General features: G+C 35.2%; 2 protein-coding genes across 4 annotated transcripts in view; one reads left to right on the plus strand and one right to left on the minus strand.

Moving 5' to 3' along the window:
- The window catches only part of PLCZ1 (phospholipase C zeta 1), a 53,676-nt gene extending 34,458 nt beyond the window's left edge, over positions 1-19,218 (minus strand). Inside the window, exons 1-5 of one of the 3 annotated variants that reach the window (XM_025402345.1) lie at positions 19,091-19,218; positions 18,517-18,665; positions 17,363-17,486; positions 4,142-4,376; positions 284-485 (exon numbers count right to left, since the gene is read on the minus strand). In XM_025402345.1, coding sequence (XP_025258130.1) covers positions 284-485; positions 4,142-4,196 — 257 coding nt within the window. In that variant the 5' untranslated portion in view covers positions 4,197-4,376; positions 17,363-17,486; positions 18,517-18,665; positions 19,091-19,218. Of the gene's footprint in view, positions 1-283; positions 486-4,141; positions 4,377-17,362; positions 17,487-18,516; positions 18,666-19,090 lie in introns of those variants that run through there. The other 2 variants (XM_025402344.1, XM_025402346.1) reach the window with 2 other exon arrangements.
- A 53-nt stretch (positions 19,219-19,271) lies between these two features.
- On the plus strand, positions 19,272-20,347 carry CAPZA3 (capping actin protein of muscle Z-line subunit alpha 3). Its single transcript, XM_025403125.1, has one exon. It carries the CDS (start codon positions 19,428-19,430, stop codon positions 20,325-20,327), a length of 900 nt encoding a protein of 299 aa, XP_025258910.1. The 5' UTR covers positions 19,272-19,427; the 3' UTR covers positions 20,328-20,347.
- The last annotated feature ends 558 nt before the right edge of the window (positions 20,348-20,905 follow it).

Raw genomic sequence — 20,905 nt, forward strand, 5'->3', positions numbered from 1 at the left:
TCTATGTTATTCAGCAAACTTTGGAGGGGCCATAACCATGGAGAAGAGTTCAACATGTGGGATTATGTATGCAATACAATACTAATGCATAAAATAAATTATGTTACCTCTTCATCCAAATGTTGGATCTTCAAGATACATGCAAATAAAAATTCCTATTCCCTATGAGTTTGGATAACATGGGAGTCTTCTTTTTATTGTGCACTCTTGGCTACTGAGGTAGACACTGCCAGGCACTTCCACGTATTTTTAAATGTAATAGATTTAAAAATCAAATAAATACCTTACATATCCCCAAAGGTCACTTGGTCCCACTAATTGATCAGATACCAAATATGTGTTATGTGAAGATGAAATAAAATAATCATTTAATGGATGAGTCATATCTTGATAAACTTTTCTACATTCATTTTTAAATAGTTGACATTCACGTGAATCCATGTATCTTGTAAAACCTTCAAATGACATTTGGCGTGCTTTCCTAACTAAAAAATAAAATAAAATAAGTTAAAAGGATGCAAAAAAAAACCATTAGCAAGATAAAACACTACATCTCACTTGTAAACTTATTCAGTAGTAGAGCATATTTCTAAAATATTCCTTTAGAATTAATATTCATACTATATTTATGTTGTTTGGAAACAAATTTTTGTAGTAAAATCTTTAGTTCTTCCATATCAACATTCAAGTAAAGAATATATTATTTAATTATCTCTGATTTTTTTATGCTTTGAAAATACACACAAGAAAAGTAAATATATTATAGATCAATGAACTTCCGCAAGCTACACATCTGGATAACTGGCACACAGGTCGAAGAACAAAGCATTGCAGTGTTCCAGAAGCCTGCCTCCGACTAACTTTCCAGTTGCTCACCACACCCAAGTATATCCACTGATTTGACTTCTAAAAGAATAGATTAGTTTTCTTTGGTTGTTGTGCTTCATATGAATTGACTCAGACAGTATGTATCTTTTGTACCTGGTTTCTTTTACTCAACATTATATTTCAAAGATTTATTCTTGTAGTTGCCTGTAGTTATACATTGCTCATTCCCATTACTTTACAGTATTCCATTTTATGAGTATGCCACAATTTATTTATTCATTCTATCACTGATAGGCATTTAGATAATTTCCTGTTTGGGGCTGTTACAAATTGTGCTGCCAAAAATAACCAGTAAATGTCTTTTGGTGCAAATATACACACATTTATGTATGGTGCATGCCTAGGAATCGAATTGCTCGGTCATTTGCATATGATCACCTTTAGTAATTAATCTCTGCACTTTTTTACTCACTATAATGTGTACCAAAATATCAATTTAAGCAGAAGACTGGCTCTGGAAACAGACAGCCTGGACTCATATCCATTTAACTTGTTATATGACCTTGAGCATGTTAGCTAACCTCTCCCTATCTGTGGAATGGAGGTAATAATAGGATATACCCTTATATATTAACTCTATAATTTTTTGTTGCTATTATTGCTATTGATAGTTCATTTTAACCAAAAAGAAAAGGTGACATGAGCATTCATTTGATTAGAGTGTGATCTTTGACAGAGAATTTTATTTCCAGGAATTTATCCTATAGAAGTAGAGACTCAGTGATGTACAAGAATGCTCGCATTAGCATTATTTATGAAAGCAAGATAAAAGCGGGGGAATAAACAAATTAAAGCTCAAAATGTGATACAATACTAAGCAGCCATTAAGAATAATGTATCATAAAAATAGAGTGATGTAAGTAAACGTTTATGACATCGTAAAAATGAAGAAGACAGCATTCAAAATGCTATTACTATTTTGGTTTAAAATATAAAAGCTAAAAGAAAATAAATAAAATTTTTATAGGTATACAAACCCTCTATTTCAAAATCATATAAATTTAGGAAGATAGAAGTGTATGGAGCAAATGAATCATGCATTGTAACAGTAATGACTTGCATACATTTATTATTTTTCCCTGTTTAATTAGCAGTAATTGGCTTAGCCCTTTTGAACTACTGAATAATTAAATAAATATCTTCGGTAACGGAATAGAAAATAAACTCATTTTGTTCCCTTAAAAACTACCAGTTTGAAATGAGGATTAATCACATGGATTTTTAAAAACCTCATTTGGTACATGTCACATACCAATGAGGGATGAGGCTGAGGAACTTGGCAGCATTTGGAACTATAAGATCATAATTCAAATGGGCCTTAATAAGACACCAAAGTGATCAATAATCATGTAAATGAAATGCAGGTCTTGGCTGTGTTGGAGAGTATTGGAGGCAGGTGAAGGCTCAAAAGAGGAAATGGATGAACAGTATAATATTGTAGTTAAAATGCAAACACAATTCCAAAGTGTCACTGCCACCATCCCAATATCTCATTTGTATCTTTTAATTTACCACCTGAAGTTAACAGTGCCAAAGTAATTTTTTTGGTAATATTCTCTAGATCAGTGCTACTGAAAGTCCTCATCTGTAAACTGGTTGTTTCCAGTTGGCAATGACATAAAGAGCTTGAGCCAGAACATAAATCAATTCACTACTTCCTTAGAGAAAGTCTTGCTATGAAAAAAAAAAGTAAACTGAACTCATCAGTTCTGCTTAGTGATACAGTTGCTTAATATTCCGGTGCAAGCTCTTTACCTTGCTGCAAACCTGCAAAAGTTTAATGGTGCTGAGACCAAATTGTCACTAACACTGAACTCAATGACACCACTAAAATGTTGAGAACCCTCCAAAATCTTTGCATGGCACTGAGTCATGAAGCCAGAATTTTTATTGTGGCCCTCTGCCAGTCTCTCCAAACTCATCTCCCCCTCATTCTCAAAGTTCTAACCACACAGTCCTCCTGTTCCTTCAGTTCTTCAACTCAGGTTTAAAGTTTCCCTTTCTTGTACCTTAGACACTTCTCTCATTGTGTCACATAACTTGTCCGTTCTTTCCGTTTAAGTCTCAGCTCAAATCTCACACTCTCAGAGAGGGTTCTCCTAAACACCCAACCTGAACTAGGTAGGCCTCCCAGGTCATCTGCTCTCCATCACCTTCCCTGCTCTATGTTTCCATATCACATAGCACTTTCTTAAGTTATCCTTTTACGTGCTTCATTATTTACTGTCAACTTTCCTCCAATCCATCAGGAATTCAAGACCTAATTGCCTTGTTCTTCACTATATCTTCAGTCCCCAAAACCATACTTGATTAATGCAGATAAATGTTTGAATAAATTATGAATGTATGATCCAATGCAGAAATAAGTTTAGGTTTGTTAGTACCTACATTATCATGTGTCAAACATTGGTAGCCTAAACCAACTTAAAGAGGCAAAATTTGAACTTTCATACGCCCCTTCTAGGTGAATATTTTGAGTTATTCTATCAGTTAATTTCTGTAAGGTCAAACATTGTGCTTTAACAATGTTTTGGTACCATTATATGAATATTTTATTGTATTATGTGTTTATAATTTTATTTCAAAATGAACATAAATGAAAAACTGTGAAGTGTTTTTACCCATTGAAAGATGGAACAAAGATCACAAATTCTATGACAGATCATTAGACTAAATGGTCATTTAATTTAAACCAAATCACTGTGTTCAAAAATGAAGAAAAAGCAAAAAGTATATATATTTATATATTTATGAAATGTTGTAATTATATTTATAAACAAAGTAAAATTCATCATTTTATAATATTTTCTTCTTAGAATTTTTTTTCATTTAGCACATTTAATTTTCATACATATTTTCAATAATAGAATGCATTAAAATGGAAGACCACCTATAACTGGGGTTTTAGCTTATTCATGAGATCAAGATACTTTCTTCTAATAGGGTAAATGTAATAGAATCGTTGTCTTACTTTCACCTCCAAGCTCATTTCTGAATACTTGAGAGATACATGGAAGCAGTTGAAAGAAGGAGCTGAACAATGTATAGGAAAGGATGCCATGGTTGCACAGTATAGCATTCTAAAAGGTATCAATTCTATAAAATATATTTTCCCAAAGATATTTGACCCATCCAAAAACTGTAATTTGATAACCATAATTCATAAAAATAATTTGCTTTAAAATAATTTTTGGAAAAAGAAAAAAAATACTTCACATAAATATGCTGATAAAACTTTGAAATGCAAACATACCTTCTTCGATAGGTTCATATTTCTGAATGATCTCAAAAGCAATAGTTTTACTCATCTCAGCTGTATATTGTTCTTGTGTCAGAAATTGAACCAGATTATTTTCTAAAAGAATTTTCCGGTTTTCAGAATATGCGTTGAAAATCTCAACAATTTCTTCTCTGTGCGTGAGAATTCGATAAATTGCTCTAAATTCTTCTATGGTGATTCTTCCTTGTTTCAGCCTGTCATTGTCCTACTAAAAAAAATGACTGGTGGGCTCACATTGTGAGTATAAAAAATACATAAAATGAATAGTAGAGTATTTATGTAACACATAGTAATTTATACTTGAAAGAAGATGAAACTTACATTGGATTCTTCTTGAAGATAAAATATATAAAACTGCATGGAGTGATGTCAAAATTGGGAAAGGGTTAGTTAACTCTTGAAACCCAGTGGTTACAGGGATAAAGAAAGGAGTGTGGGAGAAAATGAGGGTTTCAAGTTGTCTTTCAATTTCACATTTCATTTTGTATTCCGCTTTACTTCGATACCTTCTTAAAACCATACCAGGCAGTGTGTAAACTCATGCCACTGGTGTGCAGCCTGGACTATATATGCCAGAGTGAGTCAGACACATTCTAGATCAATGTAAACTGCCGAAGCTGTAGTAGTTATGCAATACCTTGAGGAAGTGGAGTGTGAGTAATCACTGAAGAATTTGGGGCAGGTACAAACAAGATGAGTTCCAATAAGAAAGAGTGGATTCGAAAGGTCATATTTGAACTTTATGAGAAAAGGCAAGCTATTAAAAGTACCAGGACAACTGGGAGTTTCTGAATAGGACAATGAATACCAAAAATAGAAGACTGGTTTGATTAGTTGTGCATTTCCAATTGGAAGAGATAGAGAACTGCAGGTAAGAGAGCAGATAAGATGAAATTCAAGTGGGAGGTGGTGAACAGACACTAAAGAACAGACCTCAGTGAAATGACGAAGGGAGAATTCAGAAGGATTCGACACAGTGAAATTTAGAAAAATGAGAGAAATAATTCAGGAATGACCGGGGTCAGGGAGAGTCAGAAAAGCTAGTAGAATTATAGTATCACTAACAAATAAAAAAACTGGGAAATTGGAATTTCAGCTAAGAGGGAGATTTAATTTTTTAAAAAATGCTTTTTTATAACATCTTAACTCTCTTGTTACATTGTAAACAGCTCGAATGCAAGACGCATGTGTCGAAGGCGCATGGTGTCATGGTGGAGTCTGTAGTTGTCAAATCAGATGCCAGGTCTCCAGAGCTTATTAAACAATGATAGCACCTTAAAATTATATAATCTTAAAGTAACGCGTGCATATTGTTCATTACCTTACTTAACTAACATGCTTCAACTTACTGTTTTTAAATTCTGGATTTTGAGGTCCGTGGAAGTGGATGTTATAGAATTAATTCCATTTTAGCCTTATCCTACTCCTTATTTGTCATAAAATCTTAAGCAAGTCAATAAAAATTTATAAGATGCCTGTAATTCCTGACAATTTTGGTTATAGAAAGTTATATAAATAAAAAATTATGGTTCTACAGAATAGCAGCATAAAATAAAATATACATTATTCACTGAATAATGAAAGTTGTATTACTTTCAAACAGAGTATAAGCTTGGTCATCTGAAATGTTCTCTGATAATTTGTTTTGTCTCGTGTTCTTCTAAAAAGTCAAAATTGCCATCCGATACTAAAAAGAATTGGAAATATAAATCCAAACAAAATTCCACGAATCCAAAGAATCACTATAATTGATCAAAATCAAAGAAGAATTGAAAGTCAAATACAGAAAAATGAAAACCACACAAAATAGTGAGAGTTGTATCACTGAAGAGGGGAAGATCAATTTTAGTAGAAAGAGAATGGAAAGGGAAAGCAACAAGGAGCAAATAACAATGGGGAAGAAAAATAGGACATGGCAGCCTCATGATCAAGGCAAGCAGGGAGAAGAAAAGCAATAAGAAAGAAGGTGCAATTTGAGTGCTGAGGCACGTGATAGCAGCTCAGACTGCCAATGTACTAGACTCCCCTATAAGAGAAAACTGAAGTGCAAAAATCTTAGGTAAATTGTCCCCAGCCACACAGGTAGACCACGATTTTTAACTAACGATAAGACCACTCAGAGGAGCAGTTGGAAGAAAAAAAGTCCGTATACCATTATACAGATTAACAGTATATATGCAGAAATAAATTCTGTAACATGCAAATCTGACCATCTCAGCTCTCTCTTAAAGTTCTCACGGCACCTCCTTTGTGTTCAAGACAAAACCCCAACTGTATTGTGTAGCATCCAAGGCCATCTAAAATGTCATGGATGATTTCTGCTCTTATCTTTTTCCTCCTTGCACCTCATACTTCAGGTGCTCTGAATTAGTTTTAGCACAGATACCAAACCATCTCTTGCTATGGTACAGATATTTGTTTGTTTGTTTGTTTGTTTGTTTTTTCTTTCTGGAATATCCTTCTTTCGGTTTAAATTACCAATTTCTACTAATCCTTGAAAAAGTGTCACCCACTCTAGAAATCTTCCTAGGTCCTCTGTATCTCCTCCCCATGTTACATTAAAATATCCCTTCTCTGAGTTCTTAGAAGGTTCCACCTTCTTCTCTTACAGGCCTTATTAGATTGGAATGACAGCCCTTTTCTATATTCATTCTAGAATTGCCTCAGACAGTGAGTTTGTCATTTGTTTCTTGTATCCTCAGGACCTAAAAAAGTGCCCGCCTGACTGGAGATATTCAGAATGTGGCCTACCACCCAGTTTTATGAATCTGATGAAATAAGTACATTTAGACAATAATTAGATAAAGGAGTTAAGTATCTCCCTAGACTTAAGGAGGATAGGAAAAGAGATTTAAAAATGCATATTCCAGAAGATATGCAAAATCTCAGGTCCCACCTCAGGGTTCACTATCACCTTTAAAATGTTTCATATTAATCATTAAAAGTACAACATACAATAAGAGAAATCATTTTTCTCCTCTTTAAAAAATGTTCCTTAAGTGGTTATTCTTTGCAAAGCATTACAAAAAGCACTTTCCCAAACAATTCATTCAATGTCTTATATATTCAGAAATACACCATATACTTCAAGACCGTGCACATCATGAAGGTAGATATTTTATTCCTTTTATTCCCAATGCTTACTACTGGACCTACCTAGAGTAGGAGCTTAATTACTGTATGTTTAAATGAATGATTGAATAAACAAGGAAAAAAGAATACAAAATAATTCTATTGACTGTCATTCTGAGTGTACACTTTCAGAAAACAGAATGAAGGCTTTCCATGTTGTCACCATCTTCCAATGCTCAGTTTGCTAGTAAAATATGAAATGGTATTTAAAATAAATAATGTGATGAGAAAGCTGATTTATCAAGACAGGATTGACTTTTAATGTAAGATACAGCATTTTAAAGTTGGTTGTATCTAAAATTATACTAAAAATTAAACCTGAATACATTCAAATGATATTACAGGAAACGACATGACTTCCCACTTTCTTTTTTCCCAGACTCTGACACTAGTTTAAATTGTTTGACAATTTTGTCTTTTTCCTTTTCTTCTTCCCTTTCCTCCTTATCCAATATATGAGTCAGATAGTATACTGGGTAATAAGGATGCAAAAGTAACATATTGTCAGTGCCCTCTGGAAGCAGATAGTCTAGAAAAAGAAAGTAGGCATGGAAGTGTATAGGTGCCGAAATGTAAACTTTGTAGCTGAGCACACTGGCTCACACCTGTAATCTCCAAGCTTTGGGAAGTCAAGGTGGGAGGAGCACTTGCGGTCAAGAGTTTGAGACCACCCTGGGCAACATAGTGAGACCCTGTCTCTAAGTGTAAAAAAAAAAAAAAAATTAGCCAGGCGCATTGGTGCATGCCTGTAGTCCCAGCTCCTCTGGAGGCTGAGGCAGGAGGATCCCTTGAGCCCAGGAGTCCAGGGGTAGAGTGAGCTATAATCACACCACTGTACTCTGGCCTGGGTGACAGAGCAAGACTTTGTCTCTAATTTTTTTTTTAATTTTAAAAATAAAATAAATTTTATAGATAATAGACACAATAAGGAAAGTTGGACAATTCTTCCTGGAGTGTCAAAGGAGAATCTTTATAGAAAAAGTGATCCTGGAGCTAAGTCTTCAGAGATGAGAAGGAAGATATTTGCCTAAATTAGGGAGAAAGGGGGCTAATTCTATTTGTTAAGATCAGAGCAAATGAAGGTACAAAGTACAAAACAGAAGAGTGTAATTGGAGAGAATGTTAGTGAAGCTGCAGGAGCAGATAAGGCAGGAGGCACAGCTGAATCCCAGGGGTCCTCAGAAGCCGCAGTGAGAAACTTAGACTTCTTTGGAAAGAATAAAGAGTTATTGATTAATTTTAAGAGAGAAATCACATAGATTTTTGTTCTAGAAAGATTACTCTGGCAGCAGTGTAGAAGGTAGATGTTGGGATTTAAAACAAACCAATCTGTAGGGTTTTTCCAACTTTGATGTACATATGAGTCACCTTGGGACTTGTTGAAATGCAATCAGCTTCATTTCTGGTCTGACGACCACAATAAGTAGTAAGTAGTTCAAGACAATTGACATGGTGTAGCAAGTATATGAACCTAAAAAGATAGGGTCAGAAGAAGAATCTGAAAATCTCTTCAATTTCTGCTTAGATAACTGAGAGAACGGTGCTGCTATCACCAAGCAAAGAAATAGAGGAAGAAACACAGTTTAAAAGGGAAAGATGAGTTTCACTTTAAACCTATTAAATTTGAAGTACATCTGAGACAACATCTAAGCAGAGACAGCCAGTAGGCAAATGGTTGTGGGTTAGGGATAGAGGAAAACAATATGCTATAGAAGAAAGCACAATAATAACTTGGGAGTCAGACAGACCCAGACATGAGTTTCTATTGTTACGTGAGATATGAAGAAATTATATCAACATTCTTGTGCTCAATATCCTTATGTGTAAAAAGAAGATAACAATAACTTCCTTGTATGTTTTTAATAAAATGAGTGCCAAACCTAATCAGTGTCTACATTATGGCAGATGATGAATAAATGGTGCCATTTACATGTCTTTGAAGTTCAGGATAGAAAACCTGGAAATTATTCCTATTTAAGAAGTAACCATTGAGAGTCAATAAGATAGCTCAGGAAAAGTTTGTAATGTAAAAATAAAGGATATAAAGAGCTCAACTTTAAGAGGAGAGTAGAAGGAATGGTCACACGACAGAAGGAGAAGGACTGGTCACAAATTTTAAGAGAAAATTGGGAGAGAATGATGTCATAGAAGTTAGAACAAGGAAATTTTTTTAAAAGAGGGATAAGTGAAATGCACAGAGAAGCTAACCAGTGGATTTAACATTTTTGACCTAAAAAGATCTTCGAGATAGGTATGAAAGCAAAACGGATTGCAATGGATCATTGAACAAGTGCAGAAAGAAATGTAAAGGATTCTTTTGGTTTCTCTGTTAAAACAGAGAATGTAACATTAGAAGAGAATATGGTGCTATTTATTTTTTAGATGAGACTTTTTAAAAGTTTACATTGTGGAGGACCAACTAAGGTAAGAAACCATAAACTTGAGGTGGAACCAAACAGAATATAAGGGGCTGAGTTGATTCCAGGTAGGGCAGAATCAGTAGAGAAATAATTTCTCTCTCTCTGAACACTAGCTTCCAATCCATTCTAACTAGTGCCATGTTATTTATCCTAAAATATGTAATATTTCTTTACTCAAGAATTTTCAGTGAGTACCCCTTGCCTACAAAAGGAAGTATAATTTCCATGGTCTACTGTTCAAGGTTTCCATCGTCTGGCTATAACTGTCATTTGCAACTATTTCTTACCACTTCCTTTCATGCATCCTGTACTCCAGTCATATTTGATTACTTTTTATTCTCCATGCACTCTTTCCACATACTCCATACATACTGCTTCTTATTTAAGGTCCAGCAAGAATGCCACTTCCATCATGGCATCTTCTATAAAAGCCCAAATTAAATAGAGTCCCTTCTCAGATTCCCTGCTAGTATTACCCATGAGATATATTATAAGCTACTTATAAAACAGTAATTTCTGCATTCCTTTTTCTGCCCTTAAAAGAGAGATAACACTTTATTCACTTTTTACAATTCACAGTTTCCTACAGAGTGTCAGCACATACTATAGATTTAATAGTGGCTATTAATTCCTTAGAGAATTGGAAGACTCAGGGCAAATCCTATAAAAACATTCCTGAAATTACAAAGGATACTATTTCTTACTCAGCCAACAATCAAAAGTGTAATCCAACACTCATACTATGTATTGAAATAACATATTTCCTATAAAATATTTTAAATGCTATAAACACTATTGTATGATAAAAACGATAGTCTTTTTTAGTAAAGGGGTTTTAAAAATCTTAGAGAATTGCTGCTCAAACCATGAATCAATAATTAATCTTGTAGAAAGAAGTTTCGAATATATTGCCAGGATCATAAAGTTTTATTTTCTTTACTCAAATTTATAATAAAATGTCACCTTGTAAGAAAATAAACTCATGTCAGAATTTACGTCAGCTACTTAGAAAATGAACAAATGTAATTCAATTGTGTATACTTAACTGATGCAGTGTCTACATATATTTATTGAGCACTTACTTTGTTCATGCCTGGTACTAGGTACATTCATATATAATATCTTATTTAATATCCACAACAATCATGTGAGATAGCTATGTTAGTAGTCCCATTCTATGGATTAAGAAATTTGCACAGGGAGACTTTTAATTTGCCAAGCAGTAAACAACCAGGATGTCTTTGAGCCAAGAATCTCTCTTTTTTTTTTTTTTTTTTTTGAGACAGAGTCTCGCTTTGTCACCCAGGCTGGAGTGCAGTGGCCAGATCTCAGCTCACTGCAAGCTCTGCCTCCCAGGTTTACGCCATTCTCCTGCCTCAGCCTTCCGAGTAGCTGGGACTACAGGCGCCCGCCACCTCACCAGGCCAGTTTTTTGTATTTTTTTAGTAGAAACGGGGTTTCAACGTGTTAGCCAGGATGGTCTTGATCTCCTGACCTCGTGATCCACCCGTCTCGGCCTCCCAAAGTGCTGGGATTACAGGCTTGAGCCACCGCGCCCGGCCTGAGCCAAGAATCTCTAGTGCTCTGAGAGACTAGAAGATTTTGATCACCAAAGATTGATTAGGACTCATTTTATTTACTCTGGGAAAAGGTGCATCCATAAAGTGAGAAAAAATTAGCAACAAGAGTTGAAGTAAGTGAGCTGAATGTGTAAGAAGCTTAATCTTCAACTATCCATAAAATACAGTTAACCAATACACCTTCCCTAAGGATTCTACTTAATCAACATGTTAATGCATACATGGCAATTTAGCCTAAGGCGACAAAGTTTTAAATTAGTGGTTCTAGAATTATGTTAATAGATAAGAATAGTTTATCATGATTATCAGCCTTGTATATGTAATTTATGCTTCTAAAGTACTTACAGTTATTTTAAGGAGGTTTTTGAAGTATTCTTAGCAAACTCTGCCTCTCTAATTTTTATAATGAATATTATTTTCATAGCCACTCCAAAAAGGCTTTGCTAAACAATAGATCTTCAGGCCTGCTCATGTCTATAATCATACATTTCAATTAGTGAGCCATTTCTGTACTTTGACAATGGTCGAGCATCCTATGTAATGCTTTTAAATATGGCATGTATTTTACTAAATTTCACTTCAGATATCTCTGCCCTGAAGATAACATAAAGAAACCTGATAATCACTGAATAATATTTACAACATTTCACATGTGATACAGATTTCAATATACTACTATTTTTATTTTGTCTTTAATGCAAATTTTATTAAATCGGGAAGCAATAGCTTTTCTCCCTTTGGAAGATACTACCGGAGGAAAAATCCTGCAAGTAAAGATTTTCATAAAAACTTACGTTCTTTGAATGTGGTATTAGTCATGAATTGATTAAAATTCTGATACCTTATGGCCACACGCACTGCTTGGATTCAGAGAAACAGTTCTGCAACTTTTGTGTTCACTGGGGTGTCCTGAGAAGCACAGCTTTTCTTTTTTAACCTCCTCTTTGTGGTTTGTAAACTTGAGGGCTAAATCTTATTGAGAGAAGTGGTTGTTGGAAGACAATTCTCCATAGGTCTCTTGTGTTTCTATGTTTTTTCTGAGTAGAGGTATTGATTGCTTTTCTTCCATACTAGATTTTCAAGGACATTTGTATAGTGAACAGCTTTGGTAAAGATAGTGTCTCCTTCCAGAGAAAAAAAGCAGTTTTGTTTACTGTTCCCTATAATAATGACAATGACAACCTACAGGGCAAAGATCAAGTAGGCCTACTGCCCACCATAAAAGGCCCGAGTTCCTTAACCTTAAGGTAACTGTTCTGTAACTGTGCGTCACTTGTTCCTCTTCATACCACACCTCAAAAACTGGGGCTTGGGGAAATAACATCAAAATGCTAATACTCTGACAACTGTCATTTCTGTGAGTAATAAGCTGTCTTTTTTTTTTTTTTTTTTTTGACCCACAAGCCTGCTTCCACCAACTTCCATGGAGCTACATCAGGCCAATTTGTTAGCTTGCAAGTGGGGTAAAATGTCAGATCTTTCCCAGTTTGTGTAACCAATAACAACTTCAACACAGATTGTGTCATCTGAGTACTCACGTTCAAAAAACAAAATCATACTCAGGATTTTAATGTTCCTAATGATCTGGATTGGCCAGTCTAGATTTCTTGCCTGATTCTCCAAGAAATTTGACATCTTCCTAGTACAAAATTCAGCTAACGTGGCTTTTCCTAATTTTGTTAATGATCCTTCCTTCTGTCATCTAGTGACAGAATTGAGCCAGGTTTCCCTCCTACTAGTTCTTCAAACAAAGATAATTTTTGGATGATTTTCTCTTGGAGAATAAGTGAAATAACAGATGTTTTCAGATTATATATTCCTTCTTGATTTTTTAAATCAATTTATGGAGGTATAATTGACACACAGAAAGTATACATATTGAATGTATACAACTTGATGAGTGTGGAGATAAGTATACAGCCATGAATTTATCAACACAATCTATGCCACAAACATATCCATTCCTTCCAAAAGTTTCCTTCTGCCCTCTTTATTATTTTTTCCCCATAGGGTCTCGCTTTGTCATCCAGGCTAGAGTGCAGCGGCACCATCACAGCTCACTGCAGCCTCTATCTCCTGAGCTCAAAGGATCCCTCCACCTCAGCCTCCCAAGTAGCCCAAGTAGCTGGGCCACAGGCACACACCACCAGGTCCAGCTAATATTTGGTATTTTTTGTAGAGACAAGGTTTCACCATGTTGTACAGACTGGTCTCAAACTCGTGAGGTCAGGCGATCTGCCCACCTCAGCTTCCCGAAGTGCTGGAATTACAGGCGTGAGCCACCGCACCTGGACCCTCTTTATTACTTTTGTCTGTGATAAGAATACTCAATCTAAGATCTACCCTCTTACACTTTTAAATATGCAACACCGTGTTATTTATCACGGGTACAATGCTGTTCAGTAGCACACTGGGACAAACTATACCCTTTGACTAACACTCCCTTGTTTTCCCCTCCCTCAGCCCTGGTAACTATCATTCAACTCTCTCCTTCTATAAGTTTGACTGTTTTAGATTCCTCACATAAGTGGTGTCATGCACTATTTGTCCTTCTGTGTCTGGCTTATTTCCCTTAATATAATGTCTTCTAGTTTTATCCGTGTTGTCACAAACAACAAGATATTCTTTAGTTTTTCAGGATAAGTAATATTTCATTGTATGTACATACTATATTTTCTTTATTCATTCATAATGGACAGATTGCTTGCATGTCTTGGCTATTGTAAAATAATGCTGCAATATATATGGGAGTACAAATATCTCTTGATTTCAATTCCTTTGGGTATATACCCAGAAATGGGATTGCTGGATTATATGGCAGTTCTATTTTTAATTTTTGTGGAGCCTCCATATTGTTTTCCACAGTGGTTGTACCAGTTTGCATTCACCCCAACAGTATATAAGAGTTCCCTTTTCTCCACATTCCTGCCAACACTTTTCTATTATACTTTTTATAATAATCATTTTAACAGGTATGAGGTGATATCTCATGTGGTTTGATTTGCATTTCCCTGATGATTAGTGATGTTGAGCACCTATTTATATACCTGTTGGCCATTTGTATAGCTTCTTTAGGGAAATGTCTATACAATCTCTTTGCACGTTTTCTAATCAGGTTACTTGGGGTTTTTATTCTATTGAGTTGTGGGATTCAATTTTGGATACTATTCCTTTATCAGATAGATATGTGGTTTGCAAATATTTTCTTTTATTCTGTAAATTGCCTTTACATTTTTGTTGATTATTTCTTTTGTTGTGCAATAGCCACTTTGTTTCATGTAATCCCACTTTTCTATTTTTAGACAAGTTTTTGTTACCTGTCTTTGTTACTATCCCTTTGGAGTCATATCTAAGAAATTCTTGCCAAGCCCAATGTCAAAAAGCTTTTTTCCTATTTTCTTCTATGTGTTTCATAGTTTCAGGTCTTAAGTTTAAGTCTTTAATGGACTTTGAGTTGATTTTTGAGTATGGGATAAGGTCAGAGTCCAATTTCATTTTTTACATGTAAATATCCAGTTTTCCCAGTGCCATTTATTGAAAAGACTACCCTTTTCCTCACTGTGTATTTTAGTACCTTTGCAGAAGATCAGTTGACTATATATAAAGGGGTTTATTTCTGGGCCCTCTATTATGTTCCTTTGGTCTATATATTTGTTTTTATGCCCCTACCATACTGCCTCAATTACTACAGTATTTTAAATAGATTTGGAAACCAAAAATTGTGATGCCTCCACCTTTATATTTCTTTTTTAAAGATTGGTTTTGGTTATTCAGGGTCTTTTTTGGTTCCAATAGGAATTTTAGGATTGTTTCTTCTGTTCCTATAAAAACAAAACAAAAATGTCATTGGGATTTTAGTAGGGATTACATTGAATCTGTAGATCACCTTGGGTAGTATGGGTACATTAACATGGGATGTTTTTCTGTTTATTTGTAACTTTTAAAGTTTGTTTCATCAATGGTTTACAGTTTTGGTGTGCCAGTTTTTCACTTCCTTGGTTAAATTTATTCTTAAGCACTTTATATTTTTTAATGCTAATGTAAGTGAAAATGTTTTCTTGATTTCTTTTTGGATAGTTCAGAGTTAATGAATTGAAATGCAACAAATTTTTACATACTAATTTTGTATCTTGCAACTTTACTGAATTTAATAGTTCTAGCAGTTGTTTTTGTTGTTGTTTTGTTTTTTTGTTTTGAGGGCTCTCGCTCTGTTGCCCAGGCTGAAGTGCAGTGGCACGATCTCAGCTCACTGAAACCTCTGCCTCCCAGGTTCAAGTAATTCTCATGACTCAGGCTCCTGAGTAACTAGAATTACAGGCATGCACCACCAAGCCTGGCTAATTTTTGTATTTTTAGTAGAGATGGGGTTTCACCACATTGGCCAGGCTGGCCTTGAACTCCTGACCTCAGGTAATCCACCCACCTCAGCCTCCCAAAGTGCTATGATTACAGGCATGAGCCACAATGCCTGGCCTTCTGGTTGTTTGTTGACAAAATCTTCAGAAGTTTCTACATGTAAGATTGTGCCATCAGTGAATAGAGATAATTTTGCTTTTGCCATTCTAATGTAATTGCCTTTTATTTTCATTTCTTGACTAATTACTTTGGCTAGGATTTCCAGTACCATCCTGAGCAGAAGTGGTGAGAGTGGGCATCCTTGCCTTTTCCTAGATCTTAGAAAAATTTTTTTCAGTTTATTTTATATGCTATTAGCTGTAGGCTTTTCATATATGGACTTTATTATGTTAAGTTCCTTTTATACTCAATTTATTGAGAGTTATCATGAAAAGGAGTTAAATTTTGTCAAATGCTTTTTCTATATTTTTGAGATAATCATGTGATTTTTATACTCCATTGTGTTGAGGTGGTGTATCACATTGATTGATTTCTGTATGTTGAGCCATCCTTGCATGCCAGGGACACATACTATTTGGTCATGGAATATGATCCTTTTAAAGTGCTATAAATTTGGTTTGCTATTATTTTGTCGGGCAATTTTGCATCTATGTTCATCAGCAATATTGGCCTAAAGTTTTGTTTTCTTGTGGTGTCTTTGTTCAGCTTTGGTATCAGGATGATGTTGACCTTATAAATAAAACTGCAAGTGTTCCCTTTTCAATTTTTTAGAAGCATTTCAGAAGGATTGGTATTAATTCTTCTTGAAATCTTTGGTAGAATTCACCTGTGAAGTCATTTGGTCCTGGACTTTTCTTCATTGGGCAGTTTTTGATTACTAATTAAGTCTTCAAATAGGGTGTCACTATGTTACCCAGGCTGATCTCAAACTCCTAGCCCCAAGTGATCCTCCCACCTTGGCCTCTCAAAGCACTGGGATTACAGGCATGAATCACTGCACCCAGCCTCTCAGTCTCCTTTTTGCTATTGGTCTCTTTAACCTTTCTAGTTCTTCTTGGTTCAATCTTGATGGGTTGTATGTTTCTTCAAATTTCTCTTTTTTTCTAGATTGTCCAAATTTATGGTATATGATTGCTCATAACAGTCCCTATGTGTTTTTTCATTTTTGTGAGATCTGTTGTAATGTCTCCACTTTCATTTCTGATTTTATTTATTTGAGTCCTCTCTCTTTTTTTCATACTCTTACTAAGTATTTGTCAATTTTATTTAACTTTTCAAAAAAACAAGTCTCAATTTCCTCAATTTCTTCTAATTTTTTTCTTTTCTATTTTAGTTATTTCTGTGCTAATCTGTATTATTTCCTCCCTTCTGCTAAATTTGTGCTTATTCACCACTGATTCTATAAATCACTAACATCTAATACAGTTACAATTATTATTTTGATGTAGTTAGACATCCAATCCTAGGTTTAATGCTAGCATTTCTGTATTCTCACGAAATTATTCTAAACTGATTTCCTGGTGGTATTTCAGATTTTCTCAACAACTACTTTTACCTTCTACCGAAATGCTCTCCATCTTGATTGTAAATATAGTTAGTATAATTAATTGTTTTCTTCTTAAGAGACTAACCTTTATATGACATTTACTCACACTGGATTAAGTTCCTCCTAGGATAGGATAGGCAGGGGGTGGATATCATCTTACCTTAAATATCCGTTTCACATGAATATAACTGCACCGAATATCTAATTTTTCAAGTAACCTCTGAGTTTTTTCTAGATTAATTTTTCCACCTCTAAAGTCATCCTGAATCTTCGACAAAAACCATGTAGAAAGCACAAAAAGTTAAGGAAATTCTCATAGAAAGGCACTGAGTATTTAAAATTCCTAAAGAAACATTTGATTTACTGTACTTATTTGTATTTTTAAAGAATATGCTTAAATTATAGGATAATTGTATGATAAATAATATTTTTTTAAAAAAATTAAGTAGTTACTATGCTATAGTAAAGGTATGAAAGGGTATAGCACAATAAAAATACAAAAAAAGAATTAAAGTTAAAATTTGAGAATTAAAGTCATTACTTAGAAAATACATTAAAACATTATTACAATCTATTGCTTGAAGGCATGAAGTTGGGAGGCAACCAGACTTCAAGATCATCTCTCACCTGATCTCTCTGTTTTAGTTCTCTAATCCAGAAAGGTGATCAAATTAACCCTGAATCTTAAGGAAGGTGGAAGCATTAGATGAATTCCTAATATGTCACTGAACACAGTTTCTGCTACTTAGTGTTCAATAAATAGTAACCATGACTGATAAAGTTATTATTACTACATTAGTCAAATGCCCAGCTATACTATACACACTCAAGACAGTAACATCTTAAGTACCATCAAAAAGCATCAAAAATACCATGGTAAGTGTATATTTGGTATGAAAGAGAAAACAAAAAAAAATTTTAAAAGCTTACTTATCATAGATAAACTACAAAAGTTAGGACACTTCCATTTGAAAAACTAAGATCGAAATGAGATAATGACAATTATCACTAAAATTATAAAAGATATAGGTAAAAATTGTGCAAAACTACTCAGTTTCAGATTGTTAAAATGTATTGAGATCTCCTTAAATTTAATAGTTATGACTTAATAGAATAAATAAAGCTCATTTTCTTGTAAGAAAAAGATACCAGAATGTAAGGAAAGTTAGAAAAGCTCAGAACAGACATCGAACAAGCAGTTCAGCTTAAATGAAGAGGATTTAAATTCAGAACTCTTCGAAAAGAATAACAGCATCAAGTAAAGAGGATAATCAGGAGAAAGAAGAGGGGCAGAAAGAAGCTCTCAATGGATATTTCATTTCCATAGTTTCATGACCTGTAGAGCCGTTTCTCCTCACTTAGAAGTCTTTCCCCAGTAGGTGCTGTTACGGGTTCCAAATACAATTAACTCTGCCCCTTTGCAGAAAATAATTTCTTGATACTCCTCAGCTGTTACCACATTTCTAGGGAGAAAGCAGAGAACACACAGTGGTTTGTCGCCTTTGTTCTTTGAAGCTAGCTCACACTTCACTGTAGAAACAGTAAGCAAGATGTAGTACCTGCACTACCCTGCCCTTGAAACTGTTTGGCTTCTTACGTTCTGACCATCTCCAAACCCACAATATTTGAAAATGCAGCTTTCCCTGATGTCTGGCATTTGTCCATGAACTGCCATTGTATCTCATTTTATTTTTTACTATTTTGTTTAAACCCCTCAAACCTTTCATCACAATGTAATGTGCTTCCAGTGGGTTTGGGCAGCTACTCTGAGAGCCTGAGTATAAATCAACACCATTGTGATTCCTGAAGTTGCAAAGTGCTGTCACTCTTGAAATTTTGGGCTGCTTCTCTAGATCCCTGACAACATATAATGCACACAGAGACACACCACTTTCGAAGAAGACTGTTCAGGAGGCTAAGTTCTTAAAATCTTCAAAATAGGTATAGCTGGTTGGCTGGGCACCACACTGTCAGGTGACTGTCATTTTTTCCTTTTGGTCTGAATACCCATTGTGATATCATCAGAGGTTCCACACTTCACAAGGAAAGCTTCTTATGACCTCATCAGGAGGCTCAGACCTTGCTAGACTGCCTGCTTTCATGGGTAGACACAATAACCTTCAGCTTCAGTGTTAACACCTTGATGGGAAAGGTGTCTCATGGAATGTTTTCTTATCCTTTGAACACTCTTCATTTCAGAAGCTTTGCTTCTGTTGCAACCAAACATGACACTTAGCGTGCTGAGCAGGAAGGACAAGGAAAGAGTAATTCGCAGACTGTTATTACAGGCACCTCCAGGGGAATTTGTAAATGCCTTTGATGATCTCTGTCTGCTTATCCGTGATGAAAAACTTATGCACCATCAAGGTGAGTGTGCAGGCCACCAACACTGCCAAAAATATTCTGTACCACTCTGCATCGATGGAAATCCAGTACTCTTGTCTCACCACAATGTAATGGGCGACTACCGATTTTTTGACCATCAAAGCAAACTTTCTTTCAGATATGACCTGCTTCAAAATCAGCTGAAAGACATCCAAAGTCACGGTATCATTCGGAATGAGACAGAATATCTGAGAGTTGTTGTTCTGTGCGCCTTAAAACTGTATGTGAATGACCACTATCCAAAAGGAAATTGCAACGTGCTGAGGAAAACTGTCAAAAGTAAGGAGTACTTGATAGCTTGCATTGAAGATCACAACTATGAAACAGGAGAGTGCTGGAATGGACTTTGGAAATCTAAATGGATTTTCCAAGTTAACCCATTTCTAACCCAAGTAACAGGAAGAATATTTGTGCAAGCTCACTTCTTCAGGTGTGTCAACCTTCATATTGAAATATCCAAGGACCTGAAAGAAAGCTTGGAAATAGTTAACCAAGCTCAACTGGCTCTAAGTTTTGCAAGGCTTGTGGAAGAGCAAGAGAACAAATTTCAAGCTGCAGTCTTGGAAGAATTACAGGAGTTATCCAATGAAGCCCTGAGAAAAATTCTACGAAGGGATCTTCCAGTGACCCGCACTCTTATTGACTGGCAGAGGATACTCTCTGACTTGAATCTGGTGATGTATCCTAAATTAGGATATGTCATTTATTCAAGAAGTGTGTTGTGCAACTGGATAATATAAAGAATTGCTCCTGGTAACTATCTTGATTTGACTCGTTTGTGTTTCTGGGGAATGGTTATTTTCCTAAAATTGAGCAATCTGTAGAGATGTCTCTCACTTACCCAATGCAAATTTAAATGGGAAAAGTGTAACAAGTAATTCTACTTGGGGAATATTTATGAATAATGCAAGAAAGTGTGAAGTAACTGTGTTTCATGGTGGTGACCATCATAAAGACCAAGACATTTGTTAGAAACTAAAATAGTTTTATAGAATATGGGATTCCAGAAATAATAGAGAGGTGGCCAGGGTTAAGACTTTGTGTGTGTGTGTGTGTGTGTGTGTGTGAGAGAGAGAGAGAGAGAAAGAGAGAGAGAGACTTTTGACTTTGTTTTGAACTGAAAAGGTATACAAATGAATATCACTCCACAAATGATATTTTACATAACTCAGTTCAGTACTGGACCATCCATGAGAGGGTGAATTTCTTTTTTTTTTTTTTTTTTTTTTTTTTTTTTTGAGACGGAGTCTCACTGTGTCTCCCAGGCTGGAGTGCAGTGGCGCGATCTCGGCTCACTGCAAGCTCCGCCCCCCGGGTT

The sequence above is a fragment of the Theropithecus gelada genome, chromosome 11 (genome assembly GCF_003255815.1).
Source record: "Theropithecus gelada isolate Dixy chromosome 11, Tgel_1.0, whole genome shotgun sequence".
Taxonomy (NCBI): domain Eukaryota; kingdom Metazoa; phylum Chordata; class Mammalia; order Primates; family Cercopithecidae; genus Theropithecus; species Theropithecus gelada.

Bases quoted from the DNA above. Each gene is read 5' to 3' on its own strand.
- CAPZA3 (XM_025403125.1), top strand. From the start codon at position 19,428: ATGACACTTAGCGTGCTGAGCAGGAAGGACAAGGAAAGAGTAATTCGC.